The sequence below is a fragment of the Emys orbicularis genome, chromosome 1 (genome assembly GCF_028017835.1).
Source record: "Emys orbicularis isolate rEmyOrb1 chromosome 1, rEmyOrb1.hap1, whole genome shotgun sequence".
NCBI classification, from domain to species: Eukaryota; Metazoa; Chordata; order Testudines; family Emydidae; genus Emys; species Emys orbicularis.
Genome location: NC_088683.1, coordinates 168167739 through 168190673, shown reverse-complemented (window position 1 = coordinate 168190673; position 22935 = coordinate 168167739). Strand labels below are relative to the sequence as shown.

The 22935-nt window shown below is 41.6% G+C and overlaps 2 protein-coding genes across 2 annotated transcripts in view; one reads left to right on the top strand and one right to left on the bottom strand.

The window, feature by feature from the left end:
• Positions 1-884: 884 nt before the first annotated feature.
• On the bottom strand, positions 885-4328 carry LOC135891725 (putative protein ARB2BP). The gene is made up of 3 exons (XM_065419407.1): positions 4323-4328; positions 3645-3710; positions 885-1986 (listed from the first exon to the last, which is right to left on the bottom strand). The coding sequence occupies exons 1-3, from the start codon at positions 4326-4328 to the stop codon at positions 928-930; spliced, it is 1131 nt and encodes a 376-aa protein (XP_065275479.1). The 3' UTR covers positions 885-927.
• Positions 4329-6281: 1953 nt separating this feature from the next.
• SENP7 (SUMO specific peptidase 7) overlaps positions 6282-22935 on the top strand; it is an 81665-nt gene continuing 65011 nt past the window's right edge. The window contains exons 1-4 of the mRNA XM_065401666.1: positions 6282-6329; positions 11438-11490; positions 12356-12463; positions 17387-17484. Coding sequence (XP_065257738.1) covers positions 11449-11490; positions 12356-12463; positions 17387-17484 — 248 coding nt within the window. The 5' untranslated portion in view covers positions 6282-6329; positions 11438-11448. The remainder of the gene's footprint in view (positions 6330-11437; positions 11491-12355; positions 12464-17386; positions 17485-22935) is intronic.

The window sequence follows — 22935 nt, the reverse complement described above, 5'->3', positions numbered from 1 at the left end:
AAACATTAACGTTCTGACATCTTTTAAGGCTCAATCTTGCAAGGACTTGAGCATCCTTAACTCCCACTGATGCGAATAGGAGCCAAGAATAGCCATTTTGTTTCCATTTACTATACAAATAACGGGGGGTTATTTACTTTCCAACATGCTGCAATCATTCAGTCTGAAAAGGAGTTAAATGAGGCCAAATTAATTACTAGAGTAATCTCACTGGTTTCATTGGAATGACACTGATAATAAATTTGGTCCACTGTATATTATGTTTAGACTCTCTCATTTCTCTGACTGGAGGAAGGTGGTAATGTGTGGTTCAGTGAAGAATCTTTAGATGACAGACTAGTGTCCAAAGGGAAGCAGTAGAAACCCCCGTGCTTGAGACATCCAAAACAAGACTGGAAAAAATATTGGAGGATATTTAAGGAACCGCTGGGGACTGCCAGGTGAGTGGATAGGCTAATGTTAGATTTGTAGGGTCTTTAGCATTAATGTCATATGCCAAATTGCCCTTTACAGTGAAATTTACGGATTTTTTGCTGACAAAATCTACTTAGCTCAGATATGCACAAACTTCACAACATAAGCTTCCAGAATCAACACAGGTAAACTCTGGCTCATCTTAACACCGTTACTATGTACCATTGTAAAGTGCAGGAATAACAGCAGAGCTCAAGTTTAAAGCTCCCATGAATTATTTTTTGGAAACTGCAATAATTAGCTTCCAAAAAGAAAAGACCAAACTTTTCTAATGTTTGGTGATAACTTTATTTGTTCTCCCAATTAGTTTTTCAACAACAATAAAAATCAGAAACCCAATATCACCCTTATGGTTATAAATCACTCTGCAATGCAAGGAAACTAACATGGCAGCTTCAGTTTCAAGCTTCCACGGAGTGGTTTTAAAGAGGGAGAAGAGTCCTGAAAAATACTTCAGCATGTATTGCCTCTCTTCTTATTTTTGCTGCTCCTTGTTACAATAGGAGAACGAGATAAAGCTACTGTGTTCTTAGCTTTCAGTGTGCTCTTCAGGTACTTGAAAATGGCCTGTAAGGTGGAGGATGGTGCTAAACTGTATTTTTCAGTCCCAGCAGAGACTGTAGGACAGTCCACTTTCACAAGGGAACCTGTGGGTCTATCTAGAGGTTTACTGTTTGTTATCCATTCACGGCAATGTTTCTGTATCCATTCTTGCACTTGTGGATTATTTTTCACCTGGTGTAATGTGTGGTGCATGGAGTCAATAAGTGCCACAGAATACACTTTATTCATCACTTCCCATGTTCTCTGCATGAGCAGGTTGATGAAAACCAAGCCTCCGTAGCCATGAGCAATGAAGGCCACATTCTTGGCTGCGCTCTTTGAAATAAAATGATCCCAAATGTAAATGGTGTGCTCTTCAGGGCTGCTGCTGCACCTCTTTGGGATCCAGCAGGAGGAATTTACAGTGGAAGATTCTTCCTTGGTAGATAAACTTAACCACTCATCTTCCATCTTCAGATCAATGAAATTGTCATTGGGATTTAAAACAATCACTCCTCCATAGCACTGAAGGGCTGTTTTAATGAATGGTATTTGAGTTCCAGGGTCCAGGCCCTCATGGATTATGGTCTTCAGCCCCCATTGACCAGCCCGAAAGACTCCACGGTCTTGTAGGAGCACGATTAGGCTTGAGGAATTAGTTAATGCTTTCTCACTGATGAAAAATAAACTCCTGGGTTCATCTTCTGTAGCATCTGTTGGGATGTGGACTTTCTGAAGCTTGCAGACTCTTTCCAGGAGCTCATAAACATACCGTGTAATGAGATGCCCCAGAACTTGATAGCGTTTATGGTTACTCTCATGTGCATTTTTATAATAATTAAAGACAAAGGGCTCATTGGTATCTAGATGCTTCAGTTCACCATTTTTGTTGAAGTCGTATTTCAGTTGTTCTGGACACTCTGAACTCTCTACTAATTTCCTGAAGCTTAACTCCGGCTCCATTTGCAACTGCAACAAATAAAACAGATGATGCCATTACAATTCTAGACTTGGTTTATTTTTTTAAACATAATTTCTCAGGCCACTGATTCTGAAATTGTGGTATATGGACTACACATGGAACACAGAACACTTGCTAGTCTTCACCAAGCTGGCTACTCCCTGCCTTCTAATTGCTAAATTACATAAAAAGAGGCTAAAAACACACTAATTTAATCAAGATGCTCTCGGTCAGTGGTACTCAGACTGAGGCTCGCCAGCTGCAACTGGCTCGTTAATATATCTCCTGCCGCTCTTTGCAGCACATGATATTAAAACACTGTGTGATTTAATTATTAACCAATCTAAGTTATTAACCAATCAGGATGCTTTTATTATGTTATTTATCAATTGTAGTTGATAAAATAATAATAAATACTTGGTCAATCATTTTTCTGTGAGTGTGTGTGTATATATATATATATATATATATATAGTAAATGAAACAATGAATTCACACTACTGTGGCTCTTTTGGATAATGTTGATCTCTAATTTGACTTCTGAACTACTGAGGTCTGAGTATCACTGGTCTAGGTATACTTGGTCCTGCGTCAGCATGGAGGGATGGACTAGATGACCTCTTGAGATCTCTTCCAGTGCTACATTTCTATGATTCTATAAATCACTAATTTTAACTATGATTTAAATCAGCAAACAATACCTTGATTTAAATAATTGATTTTAATTTTGTTTCACATTTGTATTTTTTAATTATTTTCCTAAGGAAAGGTTGATTCTCATTGATTGGTGAACATTAAAACATATTGATTTGCACATAAATATAGCCTTTACACTAAATTTGGTACTCCTTATTGCTAGTCAAATAGATTCACTATATCTGTACACATTTATTTAAGCAATTATATAGCTTAGCATATATTTATTAAGAGTCTTAACTTCTACATTTTTATTATATTTTAAAATGGTAAATTACATTTATTATTTACTAGATTATAATTAATGTTTTACTTGCGATTTGTGTCAACCTGCAGTTGGAGGAAAATTGGAATTCAATTACAAATGCACAAAAATAGCATTTTAAATTTTTAGTTTTATTTAATGCAATCTTAACTTTGCTGAATACATAAGAGGGAGAAAAATAAGTTTATCAAAACATGTTTTGTATTTAAAATTAACTGGTTTATTAAACAAACAAAGTATTAGCTACAGATGGTCACCTATGATTCTCCCAATCTGTGGGAAGGTTGGTGAAGAGAAGAGAACTAATGTGTATTTCAGGAAGGGAAGTACACAAGGACCACAGTATGTTGGATGTAGCACTGAAGTGAGGACAATTCATAGGGGGGAGAGAACATTTCATATAGGAGGAGCTGCATATATGGATGTCTGTTCCTCAAAGCGACACAGTGGGAGGTGGTTGAAGGCAAATGTCACGGTAAGAGACTACACAGAGTAAGGTGATGACAGTCTGGAAAAAGGAAGAAGCTATTCACTAGTAGACTGCCACCCAACCAAAATATCCCCAAGATCATAGCCTAGTAGTACACAGCACCTCACCTCGCTTATTCCAGACTACATTATTATTCTTTAAATTTCCACAAAAAAGAGAATATGTATATGATACCAAATTAAATCCCGTAAATGTAACTAGAAACATATACTTACATCCATGTTTACTTTAGGGCACTGGGAAGGTCTTATGGTGATTTCATTCAGCTCTGTCTTGGGATTCTGTTTTTATGGATGAAACAGTAACATATTAATGTAAATGTAGTAAATGAGTCTTTTTTGTTGTGGCTACGCGTCTCCACAAGCCCCCTACCCCAAAAAATAAGTACAGCCAGGGTGACAACTATAAAGTTTTGAAGCAATTTACAACCGTTTATACCTAAGCCTTTTTGATTAAAAGCAAATTATAAATTATAACCCTATTAGTTGGGAAGAGGGATTTTTTTGCAGCAGTATCATCTCCAGATTTAAAAAGCAGTGACTTCAGATGGCTATTAGTGCAGTCTCACTGTATTAACCCCTGGGTGCTAGAATTAAACTTTAAAATGGTGAAGCACTCCAGTCTGTGCTGAATTGTTCTGTGGATATAAATAAATAGGAGTTCAGGATTCAGAGCTGTCAATCTGGTACCTTTTACAAATACTAAATTCATGTCAAAATATATATTCAAATGAAAAATTAACTCTCCGCCTGATGTACATAACATAAGTCTCAACTGTAAGGCCTGCTGGGCTGAGATTTTGTCATCTTGTGTTTGTACAGCACTTAGCATGTTTGGAGCACTACTACTACCAAAAAATACTGTCTTTTATGAGGTTTAAAATCCAAGTTTACCTCCATCCCAGCAAGACTCACTTATCTCACCGCTTCTTCTTGTAAATTTCGTTATCAGAAAAGCAAAACCTTGAATCTGAGGTTGGAGAAATCTTCACTCTTTTAAAGAAAAGAAACCTATGTTATTTCAAGCTTTCAACTTCACTGATTTGTTATGTACCTCCTTTGGGGGCTGTAAAAGGTGTCAGAAACTATTGTATCAGGTCATACAGCTGGGGTTTGAAAATCTGCAAGTTATGATCTAAAGTATCATTCTCAGACTTTGACTATACTCCTTGACAGTGTCAAGATTAAAGCCTTTTTTACAATACTGAGTTGAGTTGCCAACACTGGTTTTCAGCAAGTACTTTCCCTGACCTGATACAAAAATGGTTTAAGTGCCACTGAAGAGAAGAAAAAACTATTTTCAATACCACATCAAAGGGTGCTTGCAACTTTGCTTTCTGAAACAGTACTGAAAACATTTCTATCTTTCATCTGTACTAACACTTACAAAGTTCACAGTAGGAGCAATTGCTGAAAGCTATCACCAGAAATGCAATTTATTAGGTCCTAATCCTGCATACTGATCCATAAGGGGGAACACCTGTGTCTCCAAATTGCCCCAGTGGCCAGGGCCGTAGCAACAAAGAACGTGGCCCCCTCCGAACGGTGGCCCCCTCCGAACATATGTCCGGGGAGGGCCCCTTACAATGCAGAAACTGGAATGCGGTATTTATTTTGCCACTTTTAGGGGCCCCCTTCCTTGCGGGGCCCCCTCCGGTCGGAGGGTACGGAGGGTGCTCGCTACGCCTCTGCCAGTGGCTTTAATAGGGCTCCACACAGAAGCAGGTATCTGCACTTACCGATCCTACTGGAGGACCAGATAACTAAAGACTTTATGAATTCAAGTACAGTTAAGCGCTGATCCCAACCTCATTACAACCTCTCTTGATCTTGACCAGGATCAAGGATTCAGTCTCAATGGGGCAAGATGTGAGAAATGTTGATAGCGGTTGTATATTTAGGTGTTTGTTTTCTTGATCAATTCCCTGTACTGGAGGACTTGTTCTTGATGCTACATGCCTCCTCAGCCCACATTTCAGTAAAATTAAATGAGAATTATTTGCTTTCATAGGGAAACTTGTATGAAAGTTGCAGGCCCAACTGTTACCCTTAAATTTGCTCTCTTTCCTCAGGCCATGTGGGGTATTTGCTTTGGGTTTTTTTGTTTGGAAATCCAGCCAAACCAAAGTTTGATTTCTTCGGTGCGTTGGTAATATTGGGGATTAAAATGAAAAGAGGGTTAGATTCTGAGGGAAATAGGGTAGTTAATTGAAGGACACGGAACAGAGCGTGGGGCCATTGTGTGACACTGAAAGAAAGACCAGTGAGACAGTAGTAAAGCCAAGCTTGCAGGGCAACAATGATGGGGTACAGGAACAGTGTCAGGAGGTGGCCTTCAGTGGAGCTACTGGGTGGTGTGAGAGCACTTGGGGGCAAAGCGCATGATCTGGTGGGGCCACCAGGTGCTGAGAGAGGGCAGTATTTGGTGGGGCTATAGGGTGATGGGAGGAGGTGGAATCTGGTGGATCTATGGTATGGTGTGAGACCCAGCGTTTCGTGGAAGGTGGGGAGCTAGGAGGAGACGGTATCCGGTGGGGCTGTGGGATTGTGGAGGGGGTCCGGGGAACAAGAGGTTGGTGTTTGGTGGGAGGAGGGGTTGGGGGCTGTAGGGCAGTGAGAGAGCAGAATCCGATGGGGCTGTGGGGGTGGTTTGCGGGTTATATGATTTGGGGGGCTGTGGGGCGATGTTGCGGAGGTCCTACAACCGAGGGCAGCGGGTCTCTGTGAGGACCCTGCGCGCACCGACCCGGGAGGGGGCAGTAGCGGCGACTCCTGGGCCACTGGGTGGGGGCGGTGCCGGGCCCCGGCCCGGAAGTAGCCGGGGAAGCTGCGCAGGCGCCAGCGAGCGGAGGGGACCCGGGGGGAGCTGTAGCGGCGGCGGCGGCGGCGAGGCCCGGCCGGGTGAGCTGGGGGGACCCTAACCACGGGGGGACAGGGCGGGGCCAGGCCACGGGCTCTGCGGGCGCAGCACAAGCCGGTTATTAGCCCCCTGCTCCCTCCAGCCCAGCCTCCCCCCGCGCCCCAGGGACCCTGGCGCCATTCCAGGGCCGATGCCCCCCTACCCCCCCCGGCTTCGGGGCAGAGACGCGGTCTCTGGAGGGGGGCGGCAGCTGCTGCCCCCCAGCGCCGTGCCGGCAGGGCCAAGGGGTAAGAGCCCTGTGAGCCCCCCCTGCGCTCCGCAACCGCCCCAGTTTGTCTTGCCCATGGCGGGGTTTAAAGCGCACCGTGAGGGGCGGGGTCTCGGGGGCTGGGCTGGAGGCGCCCCCCCGGCACGGGGTTTTCTGTGCCGCGGGGGGGGGGGGGGGGTTAGGCGTTTACTGCTTAGCAGCAAAGCGAAAGCCTTGTCTACACGCCCCAGCTGTGGTGCATCAACTACCACAGTGCTGTTGCCAGGGCCACAACCCGCCCAGTGTGGTCGCAGTGACACGCCATAAACGTGCTAGGGGGGTGAGCTGGCCTGGTGTAAGGTGCTTTAATACCGGGATAACCGCGTCCGTCCCGGTGAGGCGTGGTGCTAATAGAGGTGTGCTAGTTAAAAACCAGATCACATCTCTAAGGGACATTGTTATACTGGTATAAGAGCCAGACCCATGGAATCTCATGAATCCGGGAGCAAGGGCTCAATGTATGGTGAGAGCTGGCAACTCTGCTAAGCCTTTCTCTGATGCTGAGCTACCGTCCCCCCTATATGAGTGCCTCGCAAATGTGTGCATTCATCCTTGTGACACCCCTGTGAGAGAAGGAAGTTTTATTATTCCCACTTCACAGATGGGATTGGGGAGCCGGGGGGTAACAGGGAAAGGAAGGTCAGACAGATCTGACAAGGAGCCAGGGTATGGGGGAAGAACTTGGAGTGGCTGTTGGGTGACCAGATGTCCCGATTTTGGGGTCTTTTTCTTATATAGGCTCCTATTAACCCCCTCCCCCGATTTTTCACATTTGCTCTCTGGACACCCTAAGTGGCTGGGCAAAGAGACTGGGTCAGAGGTAGCAATGAAACTGGAGCAAGAGCCCAAGGAGGGAGACTGGGACTGGGAGACAGTGGGGTGGGAGAAAATGGGGGGTAAACCAAGGCCAGGTGGGAAGGCGAGAGACAGATCAGATAGGGAAGGGAACTGGGCTTGGCTGGACAGAGACTTTCACTGGGACTACAAACTTGAGGACTGGAGAATGAAATTGCCTAGGTTTATTTCTGCCTGTAAATCCCCTCTCTTGAAGATTTTATGGTTCCTTTCTTAGCACTGGGCTCAGAGTGTAAATAGGCATCCTTTGTGAATCATACAATACTCAATTTACATATAGCCGGTCAGATAAACATCATTTGCCTGAAAGAAACTTGTTTGTTACCTGGTGACAAGTCACAATTCTCAAGAACATAATTTGCAGTATATATACATAACTCCTTACATATTATCCATACATACATTTTGCAAGGATTATGATGACCAGTGTGACACAGGCTGTCAGTAGAGACCTTACGTGACGCACATTGACAAACTAGTATGAAGATACCAGATCTTTATGTACCCCTATGCCCTCAGACAGTTGGAACCAGGAGGTCCCTGGGTCACAATGATTTAATGGTTAAGACAGTTCAGTGTTGCCTTGGGAAACTGGGTTCTATCCCTGGCTCTGCTTAAGAGTCCTTATGTGATGCTGGGAAAGTCACTGAAACCAAGCATTTCACAAGTACTCCTGAGGGCATTCTGCACCAAAAAATTAAAAATTCTGTGCTCAATATTTTAAAATTCTGCAAAATACTGCAACTTTTATTTGTCAAATAAATGTGGAGGCTCCAGCGTGGCACAGGGGAGCACAGGCCACTGGCTGTACAGAGGTGGGAGATCACGGGAGGACACGGACTCAGCGGTGAGGCTGCACACAACCCTGACACAGCGCAAGGACTGGGTCTGCCCCAGAAACACCTTACTGCCCTTCCCCTCCGTACCAGGTATGGGCAGGCGGGCTCAGCAAGGCAGGATCCAAGTGTGGAGAGGCTTAGTATGGGGGGATCCAGGTGTGGGTTGAGAGGGTTCTGTGTGGGACAGTCTGGGTGTGGGTGGCTCAGTGGGGGATCTGGGTGCAGGGGGGATCTGGATACAACGGTAATGGGACTCTGCAGGGGAATCCAGGTGAAGGTGGTTGGGACTCAGCAGGGGGGTGTCTGGGTGTTGTGGGGATAGCAAAGAGGAGGAAGCAAAGAAATCTGCAGGGGACACAAATTCTGCGCATGCGCATTGGTGCAGAATTCCCTCAGGAATACTTTATCACTATATGTGTGTTCATCTTTTTCTGGGTGCCTGACTTGAGACTGGGGTCTGATTTGCAGAAGTGCTGAGCAGTCACAGCTGCAACCGAAGTCAATGGGAACTGTATTTTGAACATACAAAGTGTTATATTGCAAAGTACTCTGAAAAATTCTCTTTCTAAGGCCAGGTCTGTACTAAAAAGTTAGGTTGACCCAGCTACATTCCTCAGGAGTGTGAAAAATTCACACTGCTGAGCAATTTAGCCAAGTCAACTTAGCCGTTGGTGTAGATAGCGCTAGGTCGATAGAAGAATTCTTCCACCAACCTTGTACTGCCTCTTGGGGAGGTGGATTAACTACAATGATGGGAGAACCCCTCCTGTCACTCTAGTGAGAGTATACGCTGAAGCACTATAGCTGTGCTGCTGCAGTGTTTCTAGTGAAGACATAGCCTCATTCGGCACCTATAATTAGTGGATATTTTTTACCTTAATCTCTCAGTGCTTCTGTTCCCCATCTGTAGAATGGGGATAATACTACTCCATCAAACAGGGGTGTTGTGAAAATAAGATTTGTGAAGCACTCGGATGCTATTGTCGTGACTTCTATAGAAAAGTCCATGAGAAAATTAATAATTCTGTCTTCAGAGTAGGGTCTGAACAGTGAGCAGTAAATAAGGCATGGGGCTGGCCACATTGAATAGTGAGGAGAAAACAAAATATTGAATAGAGCACCATCAATTTTGTGCACTGAGTCAGGTATCCTGTGGAAATCATGTAATTAAAGACTGTATCATAAGGAATATTCATAAAAGGACATTTCTTAACTTTTGAATGCTTAACTTTGCAACTTTAATAACGTTTTTTTAGCATCATTTTTGTATATGTAATATTAGTGTAGATTAGGTTAGCTTCCTTATTGACAAGTTGAATTAGCAGAAGCCACTCTTAAACTGAAATGAGAATGTGGTTTATCTAAGTTCAAAAGCACCTAAATTGGTGCAAGTTTGTGTGTAGACAAAGTCTTGCAGTGAGTCTGGTGAGAATTGGAGTTTCAGTGCAGTGCCTTAACTACAAAGCTGTGCTCCTCTATTAGTTCCCATTTCAGCAAAGTACATAAGCCTGGGCCTAACTTTAAGCATGTGTAGGCCCAATGGGAGTATTCACATTGTTAAAGTTAGGCATGTATCTAAGTATCTTGCTGTTCTGGGGCTTTAGGCATGAGTTTTCCCAACATGTTCATGGTCTAATTCTTCAATTTGTGCACCAGCTCAATACATTAAGCAAAAATACTTTTATTAGTGAGGATCTCAATACCCTTTAAAAACATAAGTCTGTTTCACATATTGCCTATATAGTACTTTACATCCCCCCAAGGGTTTTAGATGCACTAATCTTTGCAGTCCCTCCCATTTTGTATCTGGAGCAACTGAGGTATACAGATTAAGTGACTTTTTCTAAGACCAAACAGTAGATATCAGAGCGGGCATTAGAGTTTTGGAGCTACTAGTCTTATTTTTAGTCTACTAGGCCACATTGTCCTTGCAAGGAAAACATGAGCAACAATAACAACAATCAATTAGAAAATTCTTAGGTTGTAATACCCTTCTAAAAGACAGAAAGATGGAATATGAAAGGTCTCAATAGACTTATAGTACAATTAATTTATTAAGTAGAACTGGGTCTTAAATAAACTCACTTCTCATAGAGAGGAATTCAGACTATAGTTCTAGTGAGCAGAGTAGTTTCCTCATCAGTTAGAACTGCCATTTGCTAGACAAACTTTCACATAAAAAAAAAGCTGGTTAGATCAGGAGAATTTTTTGGGGGGGAGGCTTCATGCTGGATATAAATCATTATGGTGTCATATAGAAGATGTGCAGAATATGTATAAAAGAATAATTTCCCACTGAGTTCAGTGAGGTCTTAAGCTATATTCTTCCCTATGAGGAAGAGTTTTGTAGAAGAAACAATCTTAGTTCTGTCACTCAACTCCCTCATAGTCTTGGGTAGGTTGCTTTCTGTGCCTCAGTTTCACAGTTTTGTAAAATGGGGATAATCAGGACTCAAAGGCTTATGAAATCTCCTCCTCTGGCTAGAAGGTATAAAACGGGATGCCTTGCTGTCTGGGCCCAAATGCTGGTGAGAACTCCAGTTCCCAACGAGCTGCTAGAATTCCTGCTTGGGCACAGTCCTTGAACCCTGCCTGAGTGGTGCCCTGTCTCTCGTATCTGCCTTGGTTAGTAGGTGTCTAGAATGGAGAAAGCGCTTTCTCTCTGTTAGCCCTCCCAGAGCTTCTTTCAGCATATAGGTGTCTGCAGTGATTAAGTGCAGTGCCTGTTTCTTCTGTTGCTCAAAGCAATTGCATGCAACAGCAGAATGATACACCTGATTTTGATCAGTTTCAGAGTTGCAGAATAGCAGCCATGAAAATAAGACTTTGAACTTGAGAAGGTTCTAAGCTGCAGAAGTGGTGAGCACTTAGGAAAACTGCACTGAATAAATGTACATTTGCAACTCTAAAGACTAGAAACTTGTATTTAATGAAATCTCAGGTTCTGGAGAAGTTAATATCATTGACTTTCCCCCACTAGTGGGCAGGGAAAGCTTTAAACTCATTAGAAGCAAGTAGGTTATTTTAAGTCCTAGGAATGCTTACCTCCATCTGGCCCAAGGGTGTTCAGAGAATTAATTGGTTAATGTTTATAAACTCTGAACAAGTAAAGTGCAAATTAATAAGTTGATTTTGTATCTGTTTACAGTAGTGACAGTTATGGAAGGAAATGGAAAAACTGCTGCATCAGGTCATCCGAAAGTAAGTTTTGTATTGTTTATAAGAAAATTCTGCAGCCCTGGCATTATGTACTTGCAAAAATTCCAGAAACTGCAAATATACTGTATATACTCGTCCATGAGCCGAATATTTTTGGTAAAAAAGTGACGCATCGAAGATTGGGGGTTGGCTTATAAATGGGTCTACACCAAAATTTGATGATTTTAAACTCTATGGAATCATTGAATTGAATATCTAATACGTTGTCGTTTTGTTTACTTGGAGCGTCTGCAGGCATGGAGCCCCTCAGCTCCCTGTGGCCATGGTTCGCCATTCCCAGCCAATGGTCCTTTTTGATATGTAGATGTTGGTTGTCAACTCAGAAGTATTGTTTTGGGGTTTAATTGTTCTTGAGAGGGGATTTTAAAAACTTTTTCTTTTGAGAAAATGTAGGTTAATTTCTTTGAAAGTTGTATTCTTTCTGTTTTCTCTTTATCTTTCCATGAAACTGGCATGCTAAGATTAGAATTGGATGTAAGTGAATCAGAAAAGAAGAGAAAGTTACAAGTGGAGGGTGGATCTATTTTTATCCTTAAGGCATATGCATGGAGTAGTTAATGAATTTAACTCGGGATTTTTTTTTGTCTCCACCTCCCCCCGCCCAGTTTATTGAGATATAAAATTAAGTTTCCAGTGCCCAGTGTGATAGGAAAGACAAACCAGGAATAGGGAACCGTAAATACTACCTTCAAGTTCAAGTTATAGTCGGTATTTCTCTTTTTCCATGTTCTTAACTTGGCCTGAGGGGTGAGAAGGGTGAGAATACATGAATTTGCAGTGCTGGGGAGAGCTGAATAATTTAATTTTAACTGATAATTAATGTAAAACTAACATTCTCTACTTCCAGTTTCGCATACCAAAGAAGAAACCAAACACAAAGTCAGAGGATGTCCATGTTCAGTCCCCTTTGTCAAGGCTCACAGACTCCCACCAATGGGACTGCCCTTTACAAGAGGTAAGTAGAAGCTACTTAAAATCTGTTTTATTTGAAACTTTTCAAAATGAAATGTGTTAGAAACACATTATACATTTCTTGTTTGTTCTGAAATTGAGCACTGTCTTCCATCTATCGAAACGAGGTTTCAACTGCAGGAGTATGGGTGGGGCTGGCATTAACTAGACAGAGGCTCAGGTTGCAGTATGAGGACCTGATTTTAATATTGCCAGCCCCACATGTTCAAAAATCACGAGCCTGGCTTGAAACCCCTCCCCACCCGAGATTATCTTAAAAATAATAAAAAAATTTAAAAATATACATTTGGGGTTCATTTTGTCTTCTGGTTTCTGAATTTTCAGGTTAAACCAGTGGTTCCCAAACTTTAACAACCTGTGAACCCCTTTCACTAAAAATGTCAAGTCTCACGAACCCCCTCCTAAAAATGAATATTTCCAGGGATTTTCTCCTTTACCTGAGTATAAATTATAAAAGCATTGATCTTGGAAATATAAAATTTGTTTTTATGACATGCTTATTACACACTATTTATTATTAATTATTATGTATCATTACAGTATTTTTATTACATTATGAAAACGGTAACACTCTTCCAAGATCTCACTTTCGTAGCTTGTATCTCTTTGAATAAGTCTGTTATAAGACAAGGCTCCTAAGTTTCATCCAGGAGTATCAGATGTGAAACAGCATGAAGGTATTTAAGAAGCCAACTCAAAGAGTTCCTTGTACACAAGCATTCAGGTCTCGAGCAGTCCAGGCAAACAACGGACGTTACAAGAAAGCTTAAATTTGTTCTTCATAATAATTTTAAAAACAATACTAGCTGCCTATTTAATTTAAAAAACAGCAAAAAATATCTACCTCCCTTTCCATTTCTTATAAGGAGTCTTGAAGTTTAAATCTCCTCAGTGTGATAGATATGCTTGTTTTGATCTGCTTAGCTCTTGGAAGTCCAGGGGCTCCGGGCTGCTGGCCCTGTGCTGCCCAGAGTCCCTAGGGACAGCTCTGTCCGCCATTAGGGAATTTTTTCCCGAGAACCCCCTGTAACATTTTGCGAACCCCAGTTTGGGAACCACTGGGTTAAACTGATGTCATGTTGTGAAGCTTTTCTCTGCAACCATGTGGGTTAGAAACTTACTTCAAAAAAATAAATAAATGAAAACTGAGATTCTGGACTCCCAGAGATGGGACTTAAAGAAAAACATGAAATATTGTGAGCCTTGAGATAAAATTGTGAGAGTTGGCAACATTGTAATTTGATATTAAGACTCACGCATGCCTAGATAGTCCTCTTTTGCTGAAAAGATTCCTTATTAAAGACTGTCTTAATCTTCTCAGTCATTTGTAGAAACAAATAATTACCAAGTAATTTACTTTCAAAATTCATTAAATGAGATATAAAGATGCTCGATGTCATGAGTGTATTGTGGTGCTATTAAGTAGTATTTTAACTCCGCACTGAAACGTTTTTTCTGATCATGCCCACAGTATGCTAGCTGCTGTGCAAACAGAAATGATGGCACAGGCTCTGCCCCAAAGAGCTTAGGGTGAAGCTTTCAGAAGAACATAAAGGACTTTTGAGCACAAGTCCCATTGAAAGTCACTGCTCCTGAATCCTTTAGGTGCTTGTAAAAAACTGCCCTTTACACTGTTAAAGACAACACAGATGGAGGGGAAGGCACAGGGGAACATACAGTTTAGGTGGTCAGGTGGTGACTGTCTATTTCCTAACAAAGTATTCTAAATCTGTTTTTTTTTTTTTTTTTGGTTTGGTGCAAAATACAGATTCTCTTCCAGTGACCTACAATCTTGTAGAATCAGCTGCTTAGCTTTTTATAAGCTCCATGTCAGAAGAGTATGTTCAGGAAGGATTTGTCTATGAAGAGGGTGGTGGTCTGCGGACCAGTTCTGGACGGATGTTTCTTAGCCCACTTGCTGAATGTATAAAGTGGGGAATACTAAACCTAACCTTCTTCTAGTTGCTAACATGTTTATCTATGTAGCAGTTAAAAATAAATCTTGAAGAGCCTCTCCTCCCTCTTTGATCTGTGTTCCTGTGTGTAACTGGGATCAGAGTGCTTGGAAGCAACAGGTTTTCCACTAGTAAACTGCCTTGTCACTCTGTGGTACACTCTTATCAGCGTCCTTGGCTCCTTGATCTCTGTACTTACCATATAATTTTGAGTGCTACTGAGTCTGAGGTTGCAGTATATATACACTTATGGACCAATTTTTAAACATCATTGATCTGTCAGCTTGTTGTTGTATGTATTTATGGTTTCTGGATCCCCATTATCTTCAGCTATGTTGCTGTAGGCATAACTTCTGCATTTACTTGCTCCTAGGTTTTGACATCCTTGTTACCCTGTGCATAACACCATTCAGTACTTCTCTCTGGGGAGTTTCAACACTGCTCAGAAGCTAGGAATAAGGCATGTGGTTCTCTCCAGCTACCTCCCTCTCTCATGGCTCCACTTCCCAATACCCTCACAGTTATTGTGGAAAGTAGTTGTAGCAGGACTTGCTCTGTCATTGCAATTTGGGTGTTGGATTATCTCCTCGTTGATGTCCATCTAGCTCCACCTTTAAGAAACACCTCAGCTTCTAATCTAGACAGCTCTTAGCTTTCTGCAGCTTCCCCGTGTTCCGTTCAGCCTATACATCTGAGAGCTTCATTCTGGGCCTAGCAGTCACTTGGGTGTTTGCTCCCTTTAATAATAACACTGTTTAACCTTAAGGGAGTGCAATGCACAAGATTACTTCAAAATGTTTTACAAAGCTGTGTAAATATCAACCCATTCTACAGATAGAAACGGAGATGCATTTGTAAAATGGGTTGTCCAAGGTCACACGGCAGGTCACAGTGCGGGAGCTGGGAATAGAACTCAACTTTCTTGACCTTCAGTCCAGTGCTCCATCCATTGGATCACACTAAAGCACACTAATTCACAGTGTATCTGGAAGGCTGCATAACTACCATATTTTGCATTATTAGTCATCAACTAAGTTGAACCTTAAGTTACGTTCTGACTTAAGTCAGAAGCATGTCAGCTGCGGTAGCCAGCATCACCTCTCTTCCTGCTAGGGAGATTAGCAGATCAGTTCCCTACACTTTAACAAAATAAATTGCTTGGACCGAGTGTCCTTTAAAATAATTAAAGTTTGGCTTCCTGCTATTACAGCATCTGTTTCCACCTGCCTCATTTCTGACCTGCTACTTATTTACTGAGGGCTCTATATTTTAAGTCCTTTATTTGTGTTTGACCCCTTCTGATCGCTCAGGTTTTTTTTGCTTGTTTCTTATTTTATTTTTTTTTAAATTCAGCTCTCATGATTAAACAGATTTATGTTTCATCTGCATGTACAAGCAAATGTCCATCTTGGAGATATACTTAATAGTGTTGCCTGCTAGTTTTCTTCCTTATTAGATATCATCCTTAAGCGATATCATCCTTGAAGCTTTCAGTGGAATTCCATTAGACAGATCTGTACTACACTGGCAACAAATAATGTCCCATTGTTCCCTGACAGTGGTAGAGACATAGTTACCTTCTGTGGTTGGCAGAGCCAGCCTTACTATTTTTGGGTGGGCCCGCAGAACAATTTTTTGCCACCAGCCTTTCACAGTTTTGGGGGCAGTCCACCATGATCCACACCACTATGCATAAGGCAAGCCCTCAAGATTTTGGAGTGGGGATGGATACTTTCTTTGGGGCACAACCCAAACTTAGTTGATTAATTAGAGAGAGAGAGTGTGTGTGTGTGTGTGTGTGTAATCTTCAGATTTCCCTTTGTCTCCCCATCGAAGCCTTCTACTGCAGAAGTGAGTGAGGCCCAGTTTGCTTGTGTGCTTTCAACCGTGCTGATCCATTGGCATCAATTTATATGTTCTGTGCGCTCTCTCTCTCTCTCTCTCTCTCTCTCTCTCTGAAAGCTGATATATGCTCCTTTATATCTTCAGCTCTCCCAAAAACGGAGGGGACAGGAAGGACATAAAGACTGTCTCTGGCTTTGGAGAGCTCATTGTGTTTCTATAGTTTCTTGTTACTAATTACTGGTCAAAAAGGAACTGATGGTTTAAGACATTAGTAACACTTGTGTCTCACCATTGTGTTCTGAAACAGGGTTCTGCCATGCCACCCAAGATGGAGGCAGTCTAACAGCTTTAGTTTTTAACATTACAGAGCATTCAGATCTTAAAGTGAAGATTTGGTTGACTCACTTAGATCAGTGATACTCAGACCTCAGTGGTTCAGGAGCCAATTTAGCGATCAGCATTATCCAAAAGAGCCACAGTAGTATGAATGACAGGGAAATTTTTAGTTTTTATATATATTATTCTCAGAGCAAATAAGTTAATAACTTGGTGAAAGTTGATAACTTAATTGGTTAATTGCATAGTAAAAAGCATCCTGATTGGTTAATAATTAAATCACACAGTGTTTTAATATCATGTGCTGCAAAGCCACTTGTGGCTTGAGGGCCACAGTCTGAGTATCACTGACATACATCAAATTAAGTCACTTGTTAAGGGAATTAAGCTAGGCAGGTATCTTACTGGCTCATGATTGATATTGAACAAACCCACTGCAAAAGCACATGTGCTCTTTTCTTAAATAAAAGTTCACAATCCGGTTTTCCTGCACAAATAGTCAAATTTCTTAGGGAAAGGGCAGATTTGACACCTGGTTGGTGGTATTCATAAAAATGCTGGAAATCATAGTGGTTTCAATACTTTATATTCTTTGAACTGAATGTCTAGTTTTTCTTTGCTGCTGGCCTTTTATACTGCGTAAGCAGTTATGTTCTTTCAAGCTCTGTCCTTCTCCTCACTCTTCCACCTATTCTTACCTCTTCCCCATACATTAGCCATCATTTAATTTTTAAAACTTCTTCATTATTAGACCTTTTTTTAAATTCCAGTGGAAATTAAGGGCAAGAAATCAAGAGCCTTATCCAAAGTGGAAAAGACAAAGGGACTTTGACAGACCCAGCTTCATTGGCGAAGGATCAACAATTGGGTAAGATGTCTCACATCAAAACTAGCTCATTTTACATTATAGTGTTTTACATATTCTGAGTGTTATAAACCTTTCTTGAAGACCGGTATCCTTATTTTCTACACAATTATTAGGGGAATACAAATGCTACTTTCATAGCTGTTTAGAAAGCCCAAATAGAGATGAATGGTTAGGGATGTGTTTATGTAGTAATCATATGGTATTATAAATTCACAAATAGATTACAAGTAGGGATGTCAATTAATTGCAGTTAACTCTCACAATTAACTCAAAAAATGAATCGCGATTAAAAAAATAATCACAATTAATCACACTGTTAAACAATAGAATATCAACTGAAATTTATTAAATATTTTTTGATGTTTTTCTAAATTTTCAAATATATTGATTTCAATTACACAATACAAAGTGTACAGTGTTCACTTTATATTATTTTTATTACAAATATTTGCACTGTAAAAATGATAAAAGAAAGAGTATTTTTCAATTCACTCATACAAGTACTGTAGTGCAGTCTCTCTATTGTGAAAGTGTAACTTATAAATGTAGATTTTGTTTGTTTGTTACATAACTGCACTCAAAAACAAAACAGTGTAAAACTTTAGAGCCTACAAGTCTACTCAGTCCTACTTCTTGTTCAGCCAATCGCTAAGACAAACAAGTTTGTTTACATTTACGGGACATAGTGCTGCCTGCTTCTTATTTACAATGTCACCTGAAAGTGAGAACAGGCATTCAAATGGCACTGCTGTAGCTGGCGTTGCAAGATCCTTACATGCCAGATATGCTAAACATTCATATGCTCCATCATGTTTCGGCCACTATTCCAGAGGACATACTTCCATGCTGATGATGCTCGTTTAAAAAAAAAAAAATGCATAAATTAAATTTGTGACTGAACTCCTTGGGGGAGAATTGTATGTCTCCTGTTCTGTTTTACCCGTGTTCTGCCTTATATTTCATGTTATAGCAGTCTTGGATGATGAACCAGCACACGTTCGTTTTAAGAACACTTTCACAGCAGATTTGACAAAACATAAAGAAGGTACTAATGTGAGATTGCTAAAGATAGCTGCAGTATTCGACCCAGGGTTTAAGAATCTGAAGTGCCGTCCAAAATCTGAGAGGGCTGAGGTGTGGAGCATGCTTTCAGAAATCTTAAAAGAGCACACTTGGATGCGGAAACTACAGAACCTGAACCACCAAAAAAAAAAAAAATCAACCTTCTGCTGGGGGCATCTGACTCAGATGATGAAAATGAACATGCGTCAGTCCGCTCTGCTTTGGATTGTTATTGAGCAGAACCCGTCATCAGCATGGACGCATGTCCTGTGGAATGGTGGTTGAAGCATGAAGGGACATATGAATCTTTAGCACATCTGGCATGTAAATATTTTGCGACGCTGGCTACAACAGTGTCATGTGAACGCCTGTTCTCACTTTCAGGTGACATTGTAAACAAGAAGTGGGCAGCATTATCTCCTGCAAATTGTAACCAAACTTGTTTGTCTGAGCGATCTGCTGAAGTAGGACTGAGTGGACTTGTAGGCTCTAAAGTTTTATGTTGTTTTGTTTTTGAATGCTGTTGTTTTTTTGTTCATAATTCTACATTTGTAAGTTCAACTTTCATGATAAAGAGTTACACTACAGTACTTGTATTATGTGAATTGAAAAATACTATTTCTTTTGTTTTTTACAGTGCAAATATTTGTAATAAACAAATATAAAGTGAGCACTGTACACGTATTTTGTGTTGTAATTAAATCAATTTATTTGAAAATGTAGAAAACATCCAAAAAGATTTAAATAAATGGTATTCTATTACTGTTTAACAGTGCAATTAATTGCAATTTTTTTAATTGCCTAACAGTCTTAATTACAAGCTTTACTTTGTTGTAAGATTTCTCACAAAATTGGATGGCAGCATCAAATTAGGAATACAAATCTAACAGGTAATTGAGGCCTTGTCTACACTATGAGGGTAAGTCAACCTAAGTTTCACTCCAGCTACGTGAATGCTGTAGCTGGAGTCAACGTAGGTTAGGTTGACTTGCTGTGGTGTCACCACCGCGCTGCGTCAATGGGAGACAGTCTCCCGTCGACTTGCCTTACTCTTCTTCTTCCGGTGGAGTATTGGAGTGAACTGAAGAGCGCTCTGCAGTTGATTTAGCTGGTCTTCACTGGATCTGCTAAATCGACCCCCGCTGCATCGATCGCAGCAGCATAGATCCCCAGTAAGTGTAGATATGGCCTAAGTCAGGACATTCTATGGCCTGTGTTATGCAGGAGCTTAGGCTAGATGATCACAGTGGTTCTTTCTGGCTTTATAATCTGTGAATCTGTGTCAGTTAAATTCTTTGAGATCCTTAGATGAAGACTGTTACTCTTTAAGTACAAATTATTATTTCAGCACCTGCTGCTCTTGTGGGTTTGTTTTTTTCCAAATCTGTTTCCAGATCACCTTTCAAATATATACATCACTATGGGATCTCTGACAGATCATAAATAAGTTTTTTGTCAGCTATCAAAGGAAAACAAAGCCAACCAACATGATTAGCAGTAAGTACTGAGAAGTTAGATACAAGCATGTTCTCAGACCTCTTAAGTAAGTGAGTGTGTGATGTGGTGGGAGGTGGTGTGATTTACGGAAGCTTTATACTGATGACCTTTTTTGTCATTGGTATGTTTTGGTTTGCCTCAGAGGTTAATAGTGAATTGCATAGAAAACATCTACTCTGTAGCAACTGGATAGTTATGTATGTTAAAGAACATGTTTGAGAAATCACATGCGGAAGGAATAAGAGTATTTGACAAAGCTAAATGTTAAGTATTCTTAGATTCAGTGTTGGTGACGGAAATTAAGTATTTTGATTTCATGGTGCGATTAAATCTACATAATTTAAACAATTAGATAATTCCAGTTATTTCTAGTTTGTGAATTGCAGAATTAGGATAATTCTCTATCTCATGGTTGGTATTTAGAATAAACTCATTTATGAAGTAGTTTCTTGGAAGGAAAAGGTTCTAGAAGTGCAAACTTTTGAAGAAGAAGCTACAGTTTAAGGAAATGCTTAATGTCAAAGTATGTCAGATGATTCTGCACCTTTTACTCAATGTGTAAGTGACCACAAAGGTTTCTTTGGTGATCAGTTAGCCCTGCATTTATGTACAGTAACTACTTGCTTAATGTTGTAGTTATGTTCCTGAAAAATGCTACTTTAAGCAAAACGATGTTAAGCGAATCCAATTTCCCCATAAGAATTAATGTAAATGGGCGGCAGTGTGGGGGGGAGGTTCCAGGGAAATTTTTTTCGCCAGACAAAAGACATCATATACACACACACACAATAAGTTTTAAACAAACAATTTAATACTGTACACAGCAATGATGATTGTGAAGCTTGGTTGAGCTGGTAGAGTCAGAGGGTGGAAGAGGGTGCGATATTTCCCAGGGAATGCCTTACTGCTAAATGATGAACTAGCGCTCGGCTGAGTCCTCAAGGGTTAACACGTTGTTAATGTAGCCTCACACTCTACAAGGCAGCAGGAATGGAGGGAGGGGAGACAGCATGGCAGAGAGAGACAGAGACACACACCTTTTATGTGTGTGAGAGAGAGAGACAGAGACAGACAGGTGTTGCCCCTTTAAGGACGCTGACCCCTCTCTAAGTACAATGCCTTTTTAAGTAGATCAGCAAGTTGAGACAGCAGCTGCTGCCAGCAAGCTCCTTCCGTCCTGAGCCTTATGTCCCCCAACCTCCCCCCCACTCTGTGGAGATGGGGGGCAGGAGTGGGGGGGGGGACACCCTGACATTAGAACCCCTCTTCCCTTCCCCCCTCCCCCCGCCCTTGCACAGCAAGCAGGAGGCTCCCAGGAGCAGCTCCAAGGCAGAGGGCAGGAGCAGCACAGGGCAGTGCGGGGAGGGACAGATGAACTGCTGGGCAATTGATAGCCTGTTGGGCGGCTGCCACACAGAGAACTTAGGGGAGCTGATTGCGTTGTTGCCGGTCCACCCTGGTTCCAAGCCCCCACCAGCTAGCTCCAAAGGGCTGCTCTTCCTGCAAGCAGTGGACAAAGCAGGCGGCGGCCAAACAGCGTTATAAGGGAGCATGGCGCAACTTTAAACAAGCGTGTTCTCTAATTGATCAGCAATGTAACAACGAAACAACGTTAACCGGGACGACTTTAAGTGAGGAGTTACTATATTGAATGCTGCAAACTGTTGTAGGTAAGAGGTATGCTTAACAGAAATTCTAACTTAACTTTCCTGCTTCTCCAAAGGCATAAATGTCTGCATTGGCTTTGATGCCCCAGAATGCATCCTTCTTTAACATTAGATACAAGGGAGCAACTGGCAGGCAATGAAGCTTTTCTATTCCACCACATCCAACTTAAAAACTGGAGTTATTGCAACCCTTGTGTTGTGATTTGGTATTCCAGTGGGGATTACTTTCTTCTCTCTGTGATGCCAGATAACATTATTGGAGTGTTGCAGCAGACCTTGAACTGGCCATTGTGACTTTGGGAAACTTAAAGAAAATAGATACCTTTGGAATCCATTACACAAATTACTTTCACTTGATATTTGAGGTAGAGGTGCATCGTCATAGGGTTAAATACTTTTCCAAAAACTCATTGCAGACACATTAATAAAAGAGTGATTAGTAATATAGTGGGGCATCAAATGTTCAGAAGTTAATTTATGCTTTTCAAGAATTTTTTTTTTAAGGCAGGATTTGTATAGAACAGGGGTCGGCAACGTTCGGCATGCGGCTCGCCAGGGTAAGCCCCCTAGCGGGCCGGGCCAGTTTATTTACCTGCTGACGCGGCAGGTTCGGCCGATCGCGGCCCCCACTCGCCGCGGTTCGCCGTCCCGTGCCAATGGGGGCGGCGGGAAGCGGCGCGGGCCGAGGGATGTGCTGGCCGCGGCTTCCCGCCGCCCCCATTGGCCCGGGACGGCGAACTGCGGCGAGTGGGGGCCGCGATCGGCCGAACCTGCTGCGTCAGCAGGTAAATAAACTGGCCCGGCCCGCTAGGGTGCTTACCCTGGCGAGCCGCATGCCGAACGTTGCCAACCCCTGGTATAGAAAATTGAGATGTTGAGAACAAAATTAATCAAGGGATACAATAAGAAATTCTTTAATTGCATATTCACCAGTGCTAGGAGGCTGGATAATAAATGAGAGGAGTTGCGTATTTAAGAGTATAATCTTGACCTAGTTGGTGGTATATATTGAGAAGATTCTTATAATTGAAATGTTAAAATAAATGGAATTTAGGAAGGATGAAGTAGGCAAAAGGGGAGGCGGACTAGCACTCCATGTCAAAAATGGCGTTGTCTATTTCCTGAGTGATATATCAGACCTCCAGCATGCTGGCAATACTAACATGTCCTGGGACTTTTTAAAAATTATAGAGGACAATTTCCTAACTCGACAAGTTGCTCCAAC

Excerpts from the sequence above, each read along its gene's own strand:
- LOC135891725 (XM_065419407.1), bottom strand. Across the intron at positions 1,987-3,644 it reads GCCCTAAAGTAAACATGGAT|TTGCAAATGGAGCCGGAGTT; the intron begins GTAAGTATATGT and ends TATTTGTTGCAG.